General features: G+C 33.8%; 1 protein-coding gene across 2 annotated transcripts; it reads right to left on the bottom strand.

Moving 5' to 3' along the window:
- Window positions 1-866: 866 nt before the first annotated feature.
- LOC111278841 (mitogen-activated protein kinase kinase 5-like) lies at window positions 867-3,763 on the bottom strand. Of its 2 annotated transcripts, XM_089764437.1 has the most exons (2): window positions 2,537-3,763; window positions 867-1,701 (listed from the first exon to the last, which is right to left on the bottom strand). In XM_089764437.1, the coding sequence occupies exons 1-2, from the start codon at window positions 3,556-3,558 to the stop codon at window positions 1,692-1,694; spliced, it is 1,032 nt and encodes a 343-aa protein (XP_089620563.1). In that variant the 5' UTR covers window positions 3,559-3,763; the 3' UTR covers window positions 867-1,691. The 2 variants fall into 2 exon arrangements, with proteins under 2 accessions (XP_089620563.1, XP_022721252.2); XM_022865517.2 differs by lacking the exon at window positions 867-1,701 and having other exon boundaries at window positions 2,332-3,761.
- Between the last annotated feature and the right edge of the window lie 14,107 nt (window positions 3,764-17,870).

Here is a 17,870-nt window from a genome sequence, read left to right as displayed (position 1 = left end):
CCTATAATGTATTCGGACCACAAGCCATACCGAGCTTATCCCTAAAATATTATTTGGACTGTGTCAAGAAAAATTCATATCATAAGACGTAAGCAGATTGAAATGACCGTGTCAAGCACAAGAAGCAGACTGGGCCGACACTGCTGACATAGTGCTCAACACTGGGCCGTATTCGGCCGACCCAGATCGCGAATTTGTGACCTTAGGGTCAACAGGTCCCAACTCCTTGGCCCTTCAAGTGAAGGTTAATCTCCACCTACTGCTTTGGAACACAAAAATGAAACTCCGATAAAATTTCTTACATCTTATACTCCCAAGTTTCATGTGATAATATTACAATTATTGACATTGCTCGATTCTCGCATTAACTTTATTTTGCTAAATCAACAACCTTAAGCACTTCAAGAAGAGGAAAAGATGCTTAAGGAGTTAACATGAATTTTTATCATGAACAAATCTATCGGCTACAATCTACCAAGTTATAAATATAACTTATGATGACTAGATACGAGTAAAACAGTAAAATATTTATCCAGTTACTTAACCAAAAATCAATTCCCAACCAAAAATCAATTCCCAATCAATCTCCTAGAAAGGGCAACGTCAACTCATTGTTGCGCAGCAAGAGGGAGCCAAGCAGGCAGGCACTCCTATTGCAAGGCCATTTATCAGAGGTTTTCTTCTCTGGCAATGGCATGAACGAAAAATTATTGTTGGACATTAATCGGGAGAATTCAGACAGACAGGTTGAGGCAGACTGTCCAAATTTTGGAACAGCAAAAAGTCAACAAAACCAGACACCAAAGCAAACCACCACGTCAGAACATACTTTCCAGAATGTAAGCATGTAAGGGAAAAAAACAAAAGAAAACAAAAAAGATAAAATCATTAACATTCTCAAAAGTCCGAGCAAACAATAATAACCTCAATTAAACACGCAGAAAAATGTTACTTGTGGCATTGCTCTCTACCTCAGATTCAGTCACATAATGCATTTTAGACATTATAATCTCATGCTTGTCGTGTATGAATTGACAAAGAAAATATAAGCAAATGTAAGTGTCACGGATCGAGACTCAAGCTCCGAACCCGCACGACTCCGGGACTCAGGCATTCACCCTTCCGACATTCCGGATCAGCTTTCCTGTCACGATTCACACCCTTGTGAGGTATTGTCCGCTCTGACCCCTGGCCTCACGATTTTGTACTACAAAAAGCACCTCACAAGGCAGAGATGGTGTGAACCCTTTTATACCCCAGTAACCCTCCTATTATGTTCGATGTGAAATTCAAGACTCCCCCTTAGGTCCGTGACATTCTCTCGCACCCAACCTCGTGACGCCCTCGTCACGGAAGCTAGTCACCTTGCCTACCTCCCTCGAGATGCTTGACGTGGATCGAACGGTTTAGGGCTGGCCTGATACCACTTGTCACGAGTCGAGACTCAAGCTCCGAACCCGCGCGACTCCAGGACCCGAGCATTCACCCTTCCGACATCCCGGATCAGCCTTCTTGCCACGATTCACACCCTTGTAAGGTATTGTCCGCTCTGACCCCCTGGCATCACGGTTTTATCCTATAAAAGATGCCTCACAAAGCGAAAATGGTGTGAACCCTTTTATACCTCCGTAACCCTCCTATTATATTCGATGTGAGATTCAGGACTCCCTCTTAGATCCGTGACATAAGAACTATCCCAACCTAAAAAGCATCACAAAATGACTAATTATACCATCCGTTTAAAGTAATAAAAGCTAAAAAAAGCCAATGGAGGAATTGGAAAATAGACAATCTAAAGGGGAACAAAATGTACAGGCATATCTTTCCAGAAGTGAAGCAAGCTTAAAAATCATCAACAAGAAAAACCTGATATTCCACCCAATTAACCCTAGTTTCCCATTTGCCTACATATCTATTAGAAGACATATAATAAGCATGTCTTCACAATAAAGGAGGGGCCACTGATGCACAATTTTTGCAACAGAAAAAAAGAGTATCCAGACAACGACACAAGAATTCCAAAGAATAATAAGCATCCAAACCTAGACATGGAACTTCCCCTATTATATTTACCACTCTACTCCAATCTCCAGGATAGATAATTGACAAAGACAAGGCATCTATTCCCTTTTTTGTTTATTACCATTCTTTACCAAGGCTAAATCTAAAACTTCTCTAGAGATCGATCTACACATCATCAAGCATTTCCAAATATTTTAACTAAACCCCGTAAATTGCATTGCAACTCTTTCAAATAATAATAGAATTATAAGAGCCTCTAAGCAAGCTGATGAAAAGCATAGTACACAATAAACAATAAACAAAACTACGGAAGGCCAGTCAAAGATAGTTTTTTTTCTTTTACTTTCTAACATTTTAAAGATTTTCTTTTAACCGAAACATGAAAGAAAAAACATTGCCCCCCAATTCCCCAAACCCCTCATTATATCAAAACTTACAGTAGAATTAACAAAAAAAAGGAAAAGAAGCAAAAAAACACTACTACGAAGAAAGAGGAGGTGGATTTGGCAATAACTGATGCAGATTCTTAGTAGTAATCTGATGCTGTCCTCTGACTATAAAAGGATGCTGCAACAACTGAGCCGCCGTCCATCTCCTCGCCGGATCCCTCTGCAAACAACACGATATAAAATGCCTAAACTCATAGGAAGCACTGGGCGGCGCCTCCGGTGGCTGAGACATACAAATCGCACACATAAGACTGGCCCAATCCCCTTGTCTCCCAACCGCAAAAGGAAACCTCCCTAAGTAAAATTCCAAAATGCTAACCCCTAAACTCCAAATATCCCCAGCGTAACCATCGTAGAGCCCATGGTTCAAATCAGTGTTAATCCTTTCAGGACTCATGTAAGCTATGGTCCCCACCGATGAATTACATGGGTCCATGGTTTGATCCAAGATTCGGCTCACCCCGAAATCAGCTATTTTCACCTTCTTCTTCGAATTGATTAACAGATTCGAGGGTTTTATGTCGCGGTGAACGATGTGTCGCCGGTGAAGGTAGGTTAGACCGCTGAGGATTTGTCGGGCTAGATCCGATAAGTTAGACTCTTGAGTTATGTGAGTCCCTTCTAAGGATCCGCCGTCCATGAATTCCAAAAGGACCTGGATTTCGCCGTTGTGATCGTACATTTCGTGGCATTTGACGACGTTAGGGTGGTCAACGTCACGGAGGATCTCGATCTCCCTGCGGATCTGACGGCGAACGGACTCATCGTGGTTTCCATAGATGACTTTGAGGGCATAAGGTAGTGATAAAGGACGGAGCACGACTTTGTATACGGTGCCTCCGGTGCCGCTTCCTATTCGGTTGACCCGATCGAGTTCCGAGAAGTTGACTTGGTGAGCCGCTGCGTTAACGTTTGAGGAGGCTGATGGAGCAGAGTTGGTTGTCGGAGGAAGCGGAAGAGGGACGGCAAGAGAAGGGTCCCGTTGAGGAAGCGGTAGGGTTAGGTCGCCTCGCCTACGTGGACGGCTCCTATTGGTTGATGACGAGGAGCCACCTGCCAATACAGGCAGTTGTTGATTGGGTCTCATCTGTCCCTTCTTCTCATCCAACTTTGCTATTTCCCATTTTTTCCATTATTGATTTTTGCTTTTTCTCTTTCAGATATAAATTTTTGGGAGGAAGGAAAAGGAAGTCAATCATGAAAGAATCTGTTTCTCTTTATTTTTCCGAGAAGAGTCACAAAGGTTGTCGGAGGCGGAGGAAATACTAAAGAGTAAAAAATTTTGATGAAACAAAATTTAAAATGACAAAAAAGGGGGGTTATAAATAAGTGATGTGGTTTTTTTTTTGGAGTTTGAATTATTTTGAATTTAAGGTAATATTTAATATTTTTTGTAATAATAATTTTTTTGTAAAGTTATCATAATAATATAATAATTGAGATAATTTATTATTAAGATAGTTTTAATATTTATAATTTAAAATTATTTTATTTAATTAACAATCATAATTATTAATTCATTCATTTTTTTATCCATTACATAAATTTTACTCTTTATTATTATTATTATTTTACCTTCGTTTAATGTATCAATGTGACACATTTGTAATTTGATAGGTTTTATTTATTCGACCCAATAGATTGGTTTTTTTATTGGGGATTGAATTTAGGTTTATTTTCTAAAATCAAGGCTAAGTTAAAGGTAAATTTTTTATTCTATCTTGACTATATATTTTAAATTATTTATTTAATTTTATATTTATATATATTATATTAATAAAATTATTATTTAATATTTTAATTTAATAAAATTTTATTTTTATACATATTTAAAATGTAATACATCCATATATCTATTATATAAATTTTATTTCTTTTGATTTTTGTTTGACCATCTTTCCAGGTTTCATCGTACCACCTTATATTTTTTTTTAGCTTTTTTCAATTTTTTAGTTTTTTTAATTTTTTGATTTTTAATTTAGATAAATGTTATACAACAATAATGTGGGTACCCACGCTATTTTAATTTGCTTTTTTCTTTTCATCTTCTTCAATTAAATAAATTTTAAAACAAAAAAAAATTGATAGATAAAAATGACAAAACAATTTGGATATGATTGGTTCCCACTCAATTAAGCCTAATGAACTTCTTTTCTTTAATTTTTTATGTCTTTTTAATTAAAGTAATTTTGTGTAAAAAATCAATGAAAATTTTTACGTGACAATAAAATTTGTCAATTAATAAAGATGTTAAATAATATATATTTGACAATTTATGATTCATCTCATTTCAATAAAATTAATTTTTTAAATCAAGATTGAATTGAGATAGATTAAATTTTTTTAGATAAACAAGATCAAGTTGAAAGTATGTTTATAATACCTTATCTTAACTCATTTCGAAATATATATAAAATTATATATTTTATTATTTATTTAATTTTATACATATATATGTACTATATTAATAACATTATTTTTTTACTTTAATTTAAGAAATTAATATTTTAAAATTATTAGGGGATGTGAATCTGGCAACCTTTATAAGCTCATTTTTTTCTTTTTTAAAAAATTTTTTTTTTGTTTTCTCATTTTTCACTTTTTCAATTTTTTGGGTTTTTGGTTTTTATTTTTTTAGATAAATTTTATGAAAAAATGAGGTCAATTAAAATATAAACGTGTCATTCCCATTTGTTTTTTACCTTTTGTTTTTTTAACTAGATAAAATTTATAAAAGAAAACGGTAAATTGAGATGGCAAAATTTAAAAAAAAAAAAATTGACCCACAACAACCGTTAACATTTTTCTAGTTAATCTAAAATGTAAAAGTAAAGACATTATTTGTTTGCTATGTAATTATATTATATAAATTTATTTATCACTTTAAATAGATAATTAATTAAAATCTCTTAAACAAATTCATGGAGCATTTTCATTTTTATAAAATTTTCTATAATAAATAAATTGCTTATATATTATTTCCAAGCTCTTATGTTTTATTTTATATGATTATTTTTATTTTCAAAGAATCAATATTTTTTAAAAATAATGATATATATATATACAAATCTAAAAATAAAAAGAGCCAATATTTATTTAATTTACTATTTATATAATTATATATTTAATTGATTACTTAATTATAACGAAGTTTTGTTTTTTTATTGATTTACTAGTAATTTATTTGAATATAAAATTGATTATTTATGATTTTTAGGTAATTATCTATTAATTAGCTTATTAAATAATTATATAAATGGTTTATTAAATAATTATAATAAAGTTATTTGAAAAACTTTAAATAAAAAAGAAAAACTGAAATAACAAAAAAAGAAAATAAATAAATAATGAAAAAGATGGAAAACAAAAGCTATAAGAGACATGGACATTTTCATTCTTGCACTATAATCTTAAGGGTAAACAGAAAAAAACGAGCATGAATAAAAAAAGAAAGAAAGCTATAGCGGAAGTGAAATATTTTAACTGCTCTAATACAGTGAAACAACCCCCAAACACCTGGAACTTTGTATGCCAAACGACACATCATTTTAGTTGTGGGTTTCAACCGCACCTCACTGGTGCTTTAGTTGAAACTAAATGATGTCTAAGTTTATTTTTGACTCATAATTATTTCAAATTTGAATTGTTTTATATCAAAATAATTTTAAATTTGAATTACTCCAAATTCAAGCTATTTTGATGAAGAGAGAGATCAAGTATAGAGAAATGCAATGATCAAGTGAGATCCCGAATGAAAAAGAACAGAAAGAGAAAAAAAAAAATTTTATATGACTAAATGTTTAATCTAGAATTTAATGCTCGAGTAAATTATTAATTAAGGACATAATGTTTAATTTGATCCAAATAAAGATTAAACATTTTTTTTTTTTGAATAGAAACCATTCATTGATTAATTAGAAAAACCAGCATCTGTAAGTACATTGCTATGAATTATCTCAGGGCACTCCTCTATCCCTTGCCTAGAGCTTTGGATGTCTAAGACATATTTTGCTAGTCTATGAGCTGTTTCATTTCCACCTTTCCTGACGTGGGTAATATTGCATGAACTAAATTCTATTGTCAAAGCTTTGGCTTCATCTATTATCACACCAATGGAGGAAAGATCCAACTTTGGACCGATCAATTTCTTAACTATAGAAAGGGCATCACCTTCCGATATGATGTTAGTGAAACCCCTCTACTTTGCAAAAGTACTGCTGCCATAGCTTCAATGCAAAAAGCGTCAGTCACTCGAGGTAAAATTTCCGTGCAAGTTCCTCTAACATGGCTAATCTCGTCCCTTATCACCACTCCAATCTCACCGAATCTCTTATCTCTATTTACTGCAAAGTCAAAATTAACTTTGAGCTGTCCTTGATTTGGTGGCGTCCATCTACGATGATTCTGTTCCTCCCTCACTTTCCTCTGCTCTTGTGCTTTTGAGAACTCTTCCAGGTAATTCTTAGCAAATAATGTTGTCCCCCTGCCTCCCTTCGTCCCTCGCCATGAACTTCTTTATTTCGATTAGCCCAAATAACCCAAAAAGCAGTCCTGATTAAGGGGAACCTAAGTGGATCATTTTTATCAAGCACATGGAGCAACCAGCCCGTCGTATCACTAAAAACCTCTCCATTATCCCAATTAAAACCAAGGTGAGACTATACAGCTTTTGAATGTGAACAATCACTCAACACGTGGATCACTGACTCTTCTGCCACCCCATATCTTAGACATGTGGCCTCTTGAATCACCTACTTTTTTACCAGATTTTGGTATACTAGAATAATCCCTTTGCTGATTTTCGACCTCAGGATTTTAATCTTCGAGGGAACATGCGCTGCCCATATGTTATGTCAAATATGTTTACATCGAGTTTCATTTGCATCTCCTCCCTCACCCACCTCGGTCTCCAGTTCCATTCTTTGCAAAAATCGGTACTCACTTCTCACGGTATATTCCCCAGTGTTCTTGAAATGCCATACCATTACATCCTAAACGCCATTTTAGCTAAGCGGTAATGAGCAAATGGCTGCTGCCTCCTCTGCCTGGAAGATTTCCTAAATTATTTCATTATTCCAACAGTGTGTGTCTTCCATAATCAGACGTGAGACCAAGCTGTCTTCATCCCAATTTCCTCTTGGCGACAGGATTTTAAAGCCTTCATTGGTATGCAACCATTTATCACTCCAAATTTTGACAGATTTTTCTTCACCAATTCTCTATCTCATCCCTTGGTTAAGTAAAGACTTTGTGTTCCATATACTCCTCCATGTCATAGATGGTTAGTACCCTAAAGTAGACTCCATATAAGACTCATTCTCAAAATATTTTGCCTTTAGTACTGGATGGACCTGTGATTCCGTGTTGGCCGCAATCTTCCAGCTTTGTTTAGCTAACATAGCTATGTTGAAATTTGCTAATTCTCGAAATCCCATCTCGCCCTCAATCATTGTAGGCATATCATCTTTTAACTAACCCAGTGAATGCCTCTTCTCTCCTTACTTGTTTGCCGCCAATATATGCTAATCATACCATTTTATTTCATTGCAAAGGGACTTCAGAAGTAGAAAGCATCCCATCGCATAGGAAGGAATAGCTTGGAGAATGGACTTGATGAAAACTTCTTTCCCCCTTGAGACAGTGTCTGGTGATTCTATCCCCTATCCGTGTTCATAGAATTCTGGATACCGAAGAAGTCTTTGATTTCGTTCTTCTGCTCCTCGCTCGTGTTATTGCTGAAAAATAATCCTGACTCGTCAAAGTTAATCTTTTCCCCCGAGCTTTCTCCTTACCTCCGTAGCACGTTCAACACCCTCTCACTTTCACTTTCGTTTGTTTTTGCAAATAATAAGCTATCATTAGCGAAGAACGAGTGAGTGACTCTTGGGCCATGTCGACTATCTTTAACACCACTTACTAGGTTCTGGTTCTAATTCTTCATTACTAATAAACCCTTTGTATAAAACAAAAATAAATAGGGCGATAGAAGATCTCCTTGTCGAAGTCCTCTTCCTGGTCTAAAAACATCAATAGATTTTTTATTAACAATGAGTATGAGATCGACTTTACACATTTCATCGTTAACATAATCCAAGAATGATGGAATCCTAGCCTACCCATAATAGCAACAAAAAAATCCCACTCCACCCTATCATAGGCTTTACTCATGAATAATTTCAAAGCAAACAACCCCTTCATCCCTTTTCTTTTAACTTTAAAACAGTGAAGCAACTCGTAAGCCACTAAAACATTATCTGAGATAAGGCAGCCAGGCACAAAGGCAGATTGTGACTCACTAATGCAATCATGGAGGATTGTTGTAAGCATATTAATAATGACCTTAGAAATAATCTTGTAATTACAAAGGCTAATGGGCCGAAATTGCGATATATTCCTAGGGACTTTCTTTTTTGGGATGAGCACAATATTGGTCTGGTTAATATCATCCAGCTCCCTATCTCCCTTAAGACAGGCTAGACACAAATTAATCACATCATTTCCAACAATATGCCAATAGTATTAGTAAAATAAAGAAGGCATAAAGTCAGGTTCAGGTGCTTTGGTGGGATACATTTGCTGAATTGCGATTTTGATTTCTTCTTCCCTGAAGTCTACCAAAAGGAATTAGTTATCCCATCTGTTACACACAGGTCCACACCTTTCCAAATATCATCACATGAACTGGTAGTCTTAGATGTGAATAGATTTTTAAAATATTCATTAGCAATATCTTGGATTCTATCCTTATCCTTGGGCCAAACCCCTTCCTCGTCCTCTAAATTTTTTAGGAGGCATTTGATTTACGAAATCGTACATTCCGAAAAAAAATGTGATCATCGAAAAATTACAATATCTGAGATTTTTTTTTTTTATTTTCAAGACATCCATGTTTAGTGTAGACACCCACCTTTAGAATCGAATCTCTTGGTGGATTGTAGATAAAGATAATAGGATAAAAAATAAAATAATAAATAAAAATAAAGTTTTATTCCTAATAAAATTGCCGGATAAAAATTTTAAATTTTGAAAATGGGATTAAGAAAAGGATTTTTTTTTTTTAAACAATGATAAACAGATTAGAGGATAGGGGTTTTTGATTTTTAAACTCTCATACTCAGTCCTATATAAATCATCCAATAATCACAACAAGGACACAAAAAGAGAGGGAGAAAACGGGAGTAATCAAAATCAATTTTTTTTTAGTAGAAGGTTCTTGGGGGAATTCATGTTTTTAATTGGTTTTTTGGAGATTTTTCTAGGTTTTATGGAAATTTTTTGAATCCAATGAATTTTTTGGCTAAAATTCAAATTTTTCGATGATTTTTTGACAAAAAATCCAGTTTCCAAAGATAAAACCCAAAAACTAATAATTTTTTCGACAACATTCAACGAAAAACGACGATCGAAAATCGCCTAAAGCGATAAACATAAGAGAAGAGAAAGGGAGAGAGAGGGCATAGCATCTAAAGAAAAAGGGAAATCGGTGCTTTTATAGTGCCTAAAAACAACACCATTTTGGGTTAAAAGTAGGGTAGGATCCGTACGTTTTCTTTTGGTCTGACCCCACCTACAGCACCTCGACCCATTTACCTGCTTCACTTAGCCACTGTTGAGCCATTGAGCCAAGCCACATTTTAAGCCATTTCAACTGTGCCTGTCTCTAAAGCCGCATCCCATTCAAGCTCAGCCAAGTGCACCAAGGTTTTTTTTATCTATCTGTTTATTTATTATTTATTTATTTACTTATTATCATTAATATTATTTTTGCTTATGTATTTATTGATTAAATTAAAATAATTTATTTATTTAATTAAACATTCTTTAATTTTTAATGATTTCCTGAAAATAAAATTTTTAAAAAAATACTTTTGAGGAAAAGTTAAAAGTATCAATTTTCCTTAAAAAAAAAGAAATTTTAAAAAAAATATTTTTGTGGAAAAGTTGAAAGAATCAATTTTCCTTGAAAATAAAATTTTCAAAAAAAATAATTTGAGGAAAAGTTAAAAGTATCAATTTTCCTTGAAAATAAAAATTTCAAAAAGGGTATTTTTGAGGAAAAGTTGAAAGTATTAATTTTTCTTAAAAATAAAAATTTCAAATGTTTTTTTTTAAGAAAAAGTTGAGAGTATTAATTTTTTTTAAAAATAAAACTTTCAAGAAATGTATGTTTGAGGAAAAGTTGAAAGTATTAATTTTTCTTGAAAATAAAACTTTCAAGAAATGTTTGTTTGAAGAAAAGTTGAAAGTATCAATTTTCTTTGAAAAATTTTTAATGTTAAATAATCCAACGACGGAGCCCCTGTAAGAGAAATAGTAGTTTTCTTATATACTCTTTAGGTAAAAAAATTTTCTTAATTTTTTGCCAAAAGTATTAGAGTCAATTAAGAATAATTTTCAATAATTAGCTGCTTGATAATTTTTTTAAGGTTTAATGGATAACACGAAATCAAGTTGGTATCATCTTTCGATGGGCATTATGAGGGTGCTATAACATTTCTCACATATAACCGTACTCCTGAACCTAGTTCTGTTTTTACAGACATTGAATCTACCTTTTAAGGATACCTAAGTCAAACTTAGGATTTCTCTTTAAAAATGGATAGATTCAGTTAGGTGGCCAATCACACCTAAATAAAAAAGGATTTGTGGTGACTCCTTTAGTCAATGTCTAGCTATAGGTCCACAAACCTAGACGTTATGATAGTTTGGCAACTCCACTGGGGATCAAACTGAGAGTTAGGCCAGCAAATAAATTCGTGTTATCCAAAAAGAGTAATAAAATTGAATTCTTTGTAAGGATTTTTTTTCACTTATTTTATTTATTTATGTTGCTAACCATATCATTCATATACATATGCATAACAGGAGCTCTATACCCAAGCTCCGTCTTTCTATGAGGGAATAAAGTACTTATGCTTTCATGAGATTTTAATGCCTCCGTAGTAGCTAGTGAAATATTTTCACTCAAATTGAACTTTTTTCGCTTACAGCTTGTAATGGGTGAGAATTGGGTGCCTTACTAGTTTGTGATAGACGATGATGTAAGCAACAATTTGGAAACCTTTAGACTTCAAACTTGACCACTTATAGTGAACCTTAAAAGCACCTAACCTATAGATAGAGCCATCTCTCTCCTTTTAGAATTAACCAAAAACATAAGATTCATTCCTTTTGTTGTGTATGATGTTTTAATTTTTGTAGTTATTTATTTATTTATCTCTCTTTATTCGGTGTATTAACCTCTTCTCTTATCCATTTTTTGTATGATTCATGCTCATATCATAAAGTTATATAAAGAATATTTTCCTGAAAGATGGTCTTCAACAAAGAGTTTTTCATGGACTCCACAGAATGACTAGTCTGCTTTTCATCGGTATTAGCTCTTTGTGAGTCACCCAATGAAGTAAAGGTTCAGTCAAAAAAAATCCAACAAAAATAAGGGGATTGTCTACCTATTGGTCATGCTTCTACCTTGTCTTAAGAAACATTCATCCTCCTCAAACAAAACAATCTAAAGGATTTGGTTGATATATGGAAGAAAATGAGTCCATCAAGACAAGAGGAGTTTTGCTAGAAACATGGACATATAGCATACCTTCTTGCAGTGAATGTTGAGAATCAACTAATTAGAGCTGCTGTGCAATTCTAGGATCCTTCATACAAATATTTCATCTTCAATGAAGTTGATATGACACCAACAATTGAAGAATATTCGACTTTGTTGAGTCTGCACCTCAAGGCTCTTGACAAGATATATGTCAAAAAATACAAATCAGGATTCCATAAGAATTAAGCCCATCTTATGGGGATACACAAAAAGATTGTGAATTCTCATACAAAGAAAAAACAAGAACAAGTTTGTTTACCTTGGAAGTTCTTTCATGATTTCCTAGTATAACATGCCGATGAGGAGCAAGGGTTAGACGTATTTGCCTTAGCCATATATGTAATGGTAATTTTTTTGAAGGTTTTGGGTTATATTGAAATAGTAGTGGTTGACTTCTTCAAAAGTGTGATCAATGACTGTAACTTTTCAACGGTGATATTAGCAGAGACTATCAGATTATTGAGTTACTATTACCAGAATGAAAGGCATTTTATAAGCTGTATACAGCTATTGTATTTATAAACGAAAAGCCATTTTGAGTGTAAAAGAAGTGCATTCTTGAAACCATATTTTCGCAATCGAGCTCTAATTAAAGAATTCTATGAAAATGAGTGGCAAGAATAAAAGTCTAAAAAAGAATGGGTAGCATTCTTACAAAAGCTAACTAGCACTTAGGTAAAATGCTTGGTCCTATGGATGAATAGGGAACTCATGCTATATCAATGTGGAGACAACACCGTGGTTACACTTTTGCATTTATAGGAGCAACAAGTTATGCACCACTATTAGTGATAAGATAGTTTGGGGTAGAACAATTCATTCCCATGATACATAAACTTTATCAATAAGATTTTTCTTACAGTGAGCTAAAAGCATTTCAGAGGATGAACGATGTGATTAAAGCATGGAAAAACATCCACTGGGTGAGTCCTGGACAGTTCACTGATAAGGTCACTCATGGGTATTTAGTCTAGAGAACTAGATGAGGAAAAAAAGTGGTATTCACTCTTGAAAGTTTTTAACAACCAACAGGAGAAAAGCTTGAAGAAATACCATCAAAAGTAGAGCTTGCAAAAAAAGAGTTCGAGATTGAAAAAGATAAGCTAAAGCAAAAAATCTAAAAACTTCAAGAAAAGAAGGATCAATGGAAAGATAAAGCTAAAAAACATGAAGTCAAAGTTTGTAAGATTGCTAGAGAATGCAATACAGCTATTAAAGACTTAACGGAGCTACACCAAGAACATAAGAAGTTGTATGTAAAGGTAAAAGCTAAGAAGATAACAATTGTTGAGCTGACTGATGAGAATGAGTGATTGAACCAAGAATATGTTGAATTGGAGGAAAAAAGTACCCAAGTGCAAACAGAAAATAATATACTAAATAGTTACATAGATAGGTTATGACAAAGGTTAAATGAATAAGAATAATATATCGCTGCATTGGCCAAAGAGCATAGAGAATTATCATACCAAGTATGGTGTGGTAAAAAGGAAAAATTGGGGAAACAGAGGTATATTGAGCACTTAACAACCCAAATTTGCAAAAGGGTGTGTAAGGCAAGAGAAATGGTAAAAAAGGTAAAAGCACTGAAGCAAATGGTGGCCCCAGTAAAGAAACATGAACAACACTTGTTAATTTCATTGAAGAAGCAAGAAACCAGTATAAGTAGATCAAACGATTCTATGGTTATAACTCTAAGATGATAAATTCTATGTAAACAGAATTCTTAAAATAAATGAAGTCTTTTGGTTAAACACTGTCTTAAGGCAAATGTTTTTGCATGCATGCATTTTCATTCATTGCATTCATTACATTTAACAAAATAACTATCTTAGGTTTTCATGAGATAGTCATATAAACTTGCTAATTCTAAGATATGGTATTAAAGGTTCAAGGATAGCTCGACCCTTGACAAATTCAAGCCAACCTGCACATCACCCATATAATACTTGATTGTGAACAAAGCAAATGGAACAAGAGTAAAATACTCATATAGATAAGATCGAGAAGGCTCAGGAAAAGATAAAAGAGGAGTTGACAAAGATGATGGAAATGTTGAAAAAACTATATAAGGGTAAGACAGTAAAAGAGATTGCTAATTTGAATGAAAGATAAGATATTGTAGATCCTTTATACCCTCATAGATTTGATCCAAACCAAGGCTAATCTTTTTAAGAAACACAAGCCCCACACATGCCATTTTTTGGGGCATATGGCTACACCTATCCTGAGGTGCCATATCGTAGTTTCACTAACCTCACCTTTAGGGTAAAGATAGTAGACCCAATTGAGGTCCCCGATTTTGATGACTTTAAAAAGAAGAAAAGGTTAAAAGCAAAAACTTTTAAGGTAATAGAAGAGTCAAGCTCTCAACAAAAAATGAATATTTTAGATGACAAAGTTCAGGCCATTGAGGCTAAAGATTATTTTAGCTCAATAGACGTAGCCCAATTATGTTTAGTCCTAGATGTGCTCATCCCACTAAAGTTTAAAGTCCCTGAATTTGAAAAATACGATAGGACTAAATGCCTGATAACCTACGTTACCATATATTGCTGCAAAATGGCTGCCCATGCTTATAACGAGAAATTGTTGATGCATGTCTTTCAAAATAGCCTTACAAGTTTCACGATGAAATGGTACGTACAGTTGGATCGGGCCCATATCCAGTTCTGAAATGATTTGGCAAAAGCATTTGTAACTTAATATAGACACATAATGGACTTAGCACCTGACCATCTCTCCCTACAAAGTATGAAAAAAAATTGTAAAAAGTTTCAAGCAATATGCTCAAAGATAGAAAGATGTTGCTTCTCAAGTCCAACCACCCCTCATAGAGAAAGAAGTAACAGTGCTTTTTGTTAGTTCTTTTAAGTTTCCATATTATGAAAGATTAATAGGAAATGTTACAAAAAACTTTACCAACATGGTTATATTAGGTGAGATAATTGAAAATGCTATTAAGAATGGTAAATTAGATGGAAGAGAGACAATCGGTGAAAAAAAATGGCCTGCCTAAAAAGAAGGAAAGAGAAGCTCATGCTGTGAGTTATGAGGGCCAACAGTTTAAAAGTTATGTTTCTTTTTATAACCAGCCTATGTATTCAGCCCAAGTAGCCACTACCCACTACCTATATCAACCATCATACCAGCAGGTTTATTGACCCATGCTTCAACCACAACCACCCATTCACATATACAATTCATCTGCCATACCTTAAGCAAAATTTACCCCTAAACCAAATACCCAGCCAAGTAATTCAAAAAGGCCATCAAATAACCATGAAAATGTCACATTTAACTTGATCCTCATGCCTTATGTAGACCTATTCTCACAACTTGTAAAGGAAATTTTAATAGCCCGTGTCTTTATAAATCTTGTAAAACCTCATTTCCTTAAATGGTATAACCCAAATGCTTATTGTGATTATCATTATAAGGTTGTAGGGTATTCCACGGAGAACTACATCTTTTTGAAACACAAGGTGCAAAACTTAATAAAAAAAATGGTCTGATAAGTTTTGAAGAAGAAGGGGCACCTAATATCAATGGTAACTCTCTGCCAACCCATACTGAGGTAACAATTAATGTCATATATAAAAGTCAAGCCAGTCGGATCAAAAAAAAAATAAATGAGATTAAGACCCCTTTTGCTAGGGTGTTTGATAACTTATTTGAGGCAGATATGTTATACCCAGTAAACCCACGTACTTACTGTAGAGAGTATAATCGAACCCAAACATATAAATACCATAAGGGAGCTATGAGGCATTCGATCAAAAATTATGATCAGCTTCTTCAAATGTTATGACAATTGATGGATTTATTCCAAATCAAGTTTTATGAAGATGAGAAAAGCTCAAGAAAGATAGAGATATCCACCATCGAGCAGGTTTCAAAGCCCATCATAAAACTAGTGATAATATATTACAAAAGGTCAAAGCCAGTAGAGAGTCAACCCACCTCTAAATTAGTTATAACTTTCAAAATTCCTAGTCTCTTCCCATACTAGAGTAATAAGGCAGTACCATGGAAACACAATCGTGATGTTGTAACGATAAGATCAAATGAAAAAGATATGTTAAGCAATTCTGATACAACAAATATAATCAGGGTGGGTGGCATGACTAAAAGCAGAATGTGTTACTATCCAAAAATGTTAAAAAAGGCTAGAAAGGAGAAAGCAAAAGTTGGAAAGAAAAAAAAGAATAGGAAAGATCTTGTGAGACAGCACCAAGTCAGTGTACCAAAAACTTATTTTTGAAAAGGAGGCTTGTGAGTTCTTGAGGTTAATCAAGCATAGCGAGTATAGTATGGTGGAACAACTGAATAAAATGCCAGCTAGTATCTCACTTTTATCACTGTTGTTGAATTCAAAGCCTCACCATAATGCTTTATTGAAGGTAATAAATTAAACATATGTATCCCATAATGTATATGTGAAATACGTAGATAACCTTGTAAGGAATTTGATGGGCTCAAACTACATTACTTTTAATGATGATGAGATCTTTTTAGAAGGTAAATAAAGTACTAAAACTCTATATATTATAGTTAGATGTAAAAGCCATACAATGGCAAAGGTTCTTATTGACAATGGCTCCACAATTAATGTGATGCCTATGTCCACCTTGGCTAGGTTACCTATTGATATGTCTTACATGAGAACTAGCCACATGGTTGTTAGAGCTTTTGATAGAGCTAGACGAGATATGGTAGGAGATATTGAAATACAGCTATAGATCGAGCCATGTAATTTCAACGTTAAGTTTCAAGTAATGGATATTTCACCATCGTATAGTTGTTTATTAGGGAGGCTATGGATTCATATGGCAAGCATTGTCCCATCCTCATTGCACCAAAAAATAAAGCTCATTGTTGAGGAAAACCTGGTGTGTATGTTAGGAGAAGAAGATTTACTTATGACTCAGCCAACAAATACCCCATATGTGGAAGCCACAAATGAAGTTGCAAAGTGTTCTTATAAATCCTTTAAGCTTGTTAATAAAACTTGTGTTGGTGAAAGATCTAGGCTGTATACACCATAATTATCAGTCGCTACCAAGATGGTTGTTAAGTAGATGATTGTGAAAAGGTGGCATCTTAGAAGAGGATTAGAAAAAAGCAGCAGGGAATTCAAAAACTACCAGTTATGATCAACAACTAATAGAGGTTTGGCTTGGGGTATAAGCCTACTAAGATGGATAAAGAAAAGCTTATTGAAAATAGGAAAGAGAAGAAAATGGCCAAATTTAAAAGACAAGAGCTAAAGTCAGAAAAAATGATTATTCCTTATCTTTATAATACCTTCCGATTAGGGGGATGTATTTATCCTGAAGATAATAATCGAGATATGGGGCTAGAATAACCCTTTTCTGAACTTACCATTCAAATGGTGGAAGGAGAGGCATTTGATAGTCAAGATAAAGAGCTGCTGGTGTATTTGACCCCACAAGGTTCAGAGTTAAAGAATTGAGAGATCATAGAGCTGCCTATTGTCCTTGAATTTTTTCAAAAGTAATGTAGTGAATGAAATTCCTATACTTATACCTGAAAGTACTATGATGTTTTTATGTATGGGCTATTCATTCATTTCAATAAAAGATTGATATGTTGCATTTTTATTTCTTCTTTTCATTCTCTGAATTTCATTTCATACATCTTGCCAACATTTCTCCTTTCTCACTTACTCTCAAGTACCCAAACAATAAATATGAAGATAATCATAATAGTAACCTAGGGTTTGACTTCAAAAATCCAATCTATGCTGGTGAACTTGATCATGAAAGGGA

The sequence above is a fragment of the Durio zibethinus genome, chromosome 8, assembly GCF_047325235.1.
Source record: "Durio zibethinus cultivar Kanyao isolate XHJ-2024 chromosome 8, ASM4732523v1, whole genome shotgun sequence".
Classification (NCBI taxonomy): domain Eukaryota; kingdom Viridiplantae; phylum Streptophyta; class Magnoliopsida; order Malvales; family Malvaceae; genus Durio; species Durio zibethinus.
Note: the sequence above shows the minus strand (reverse complement) of the source record. Positions and strands in the feature narration are given on the sequence as shown.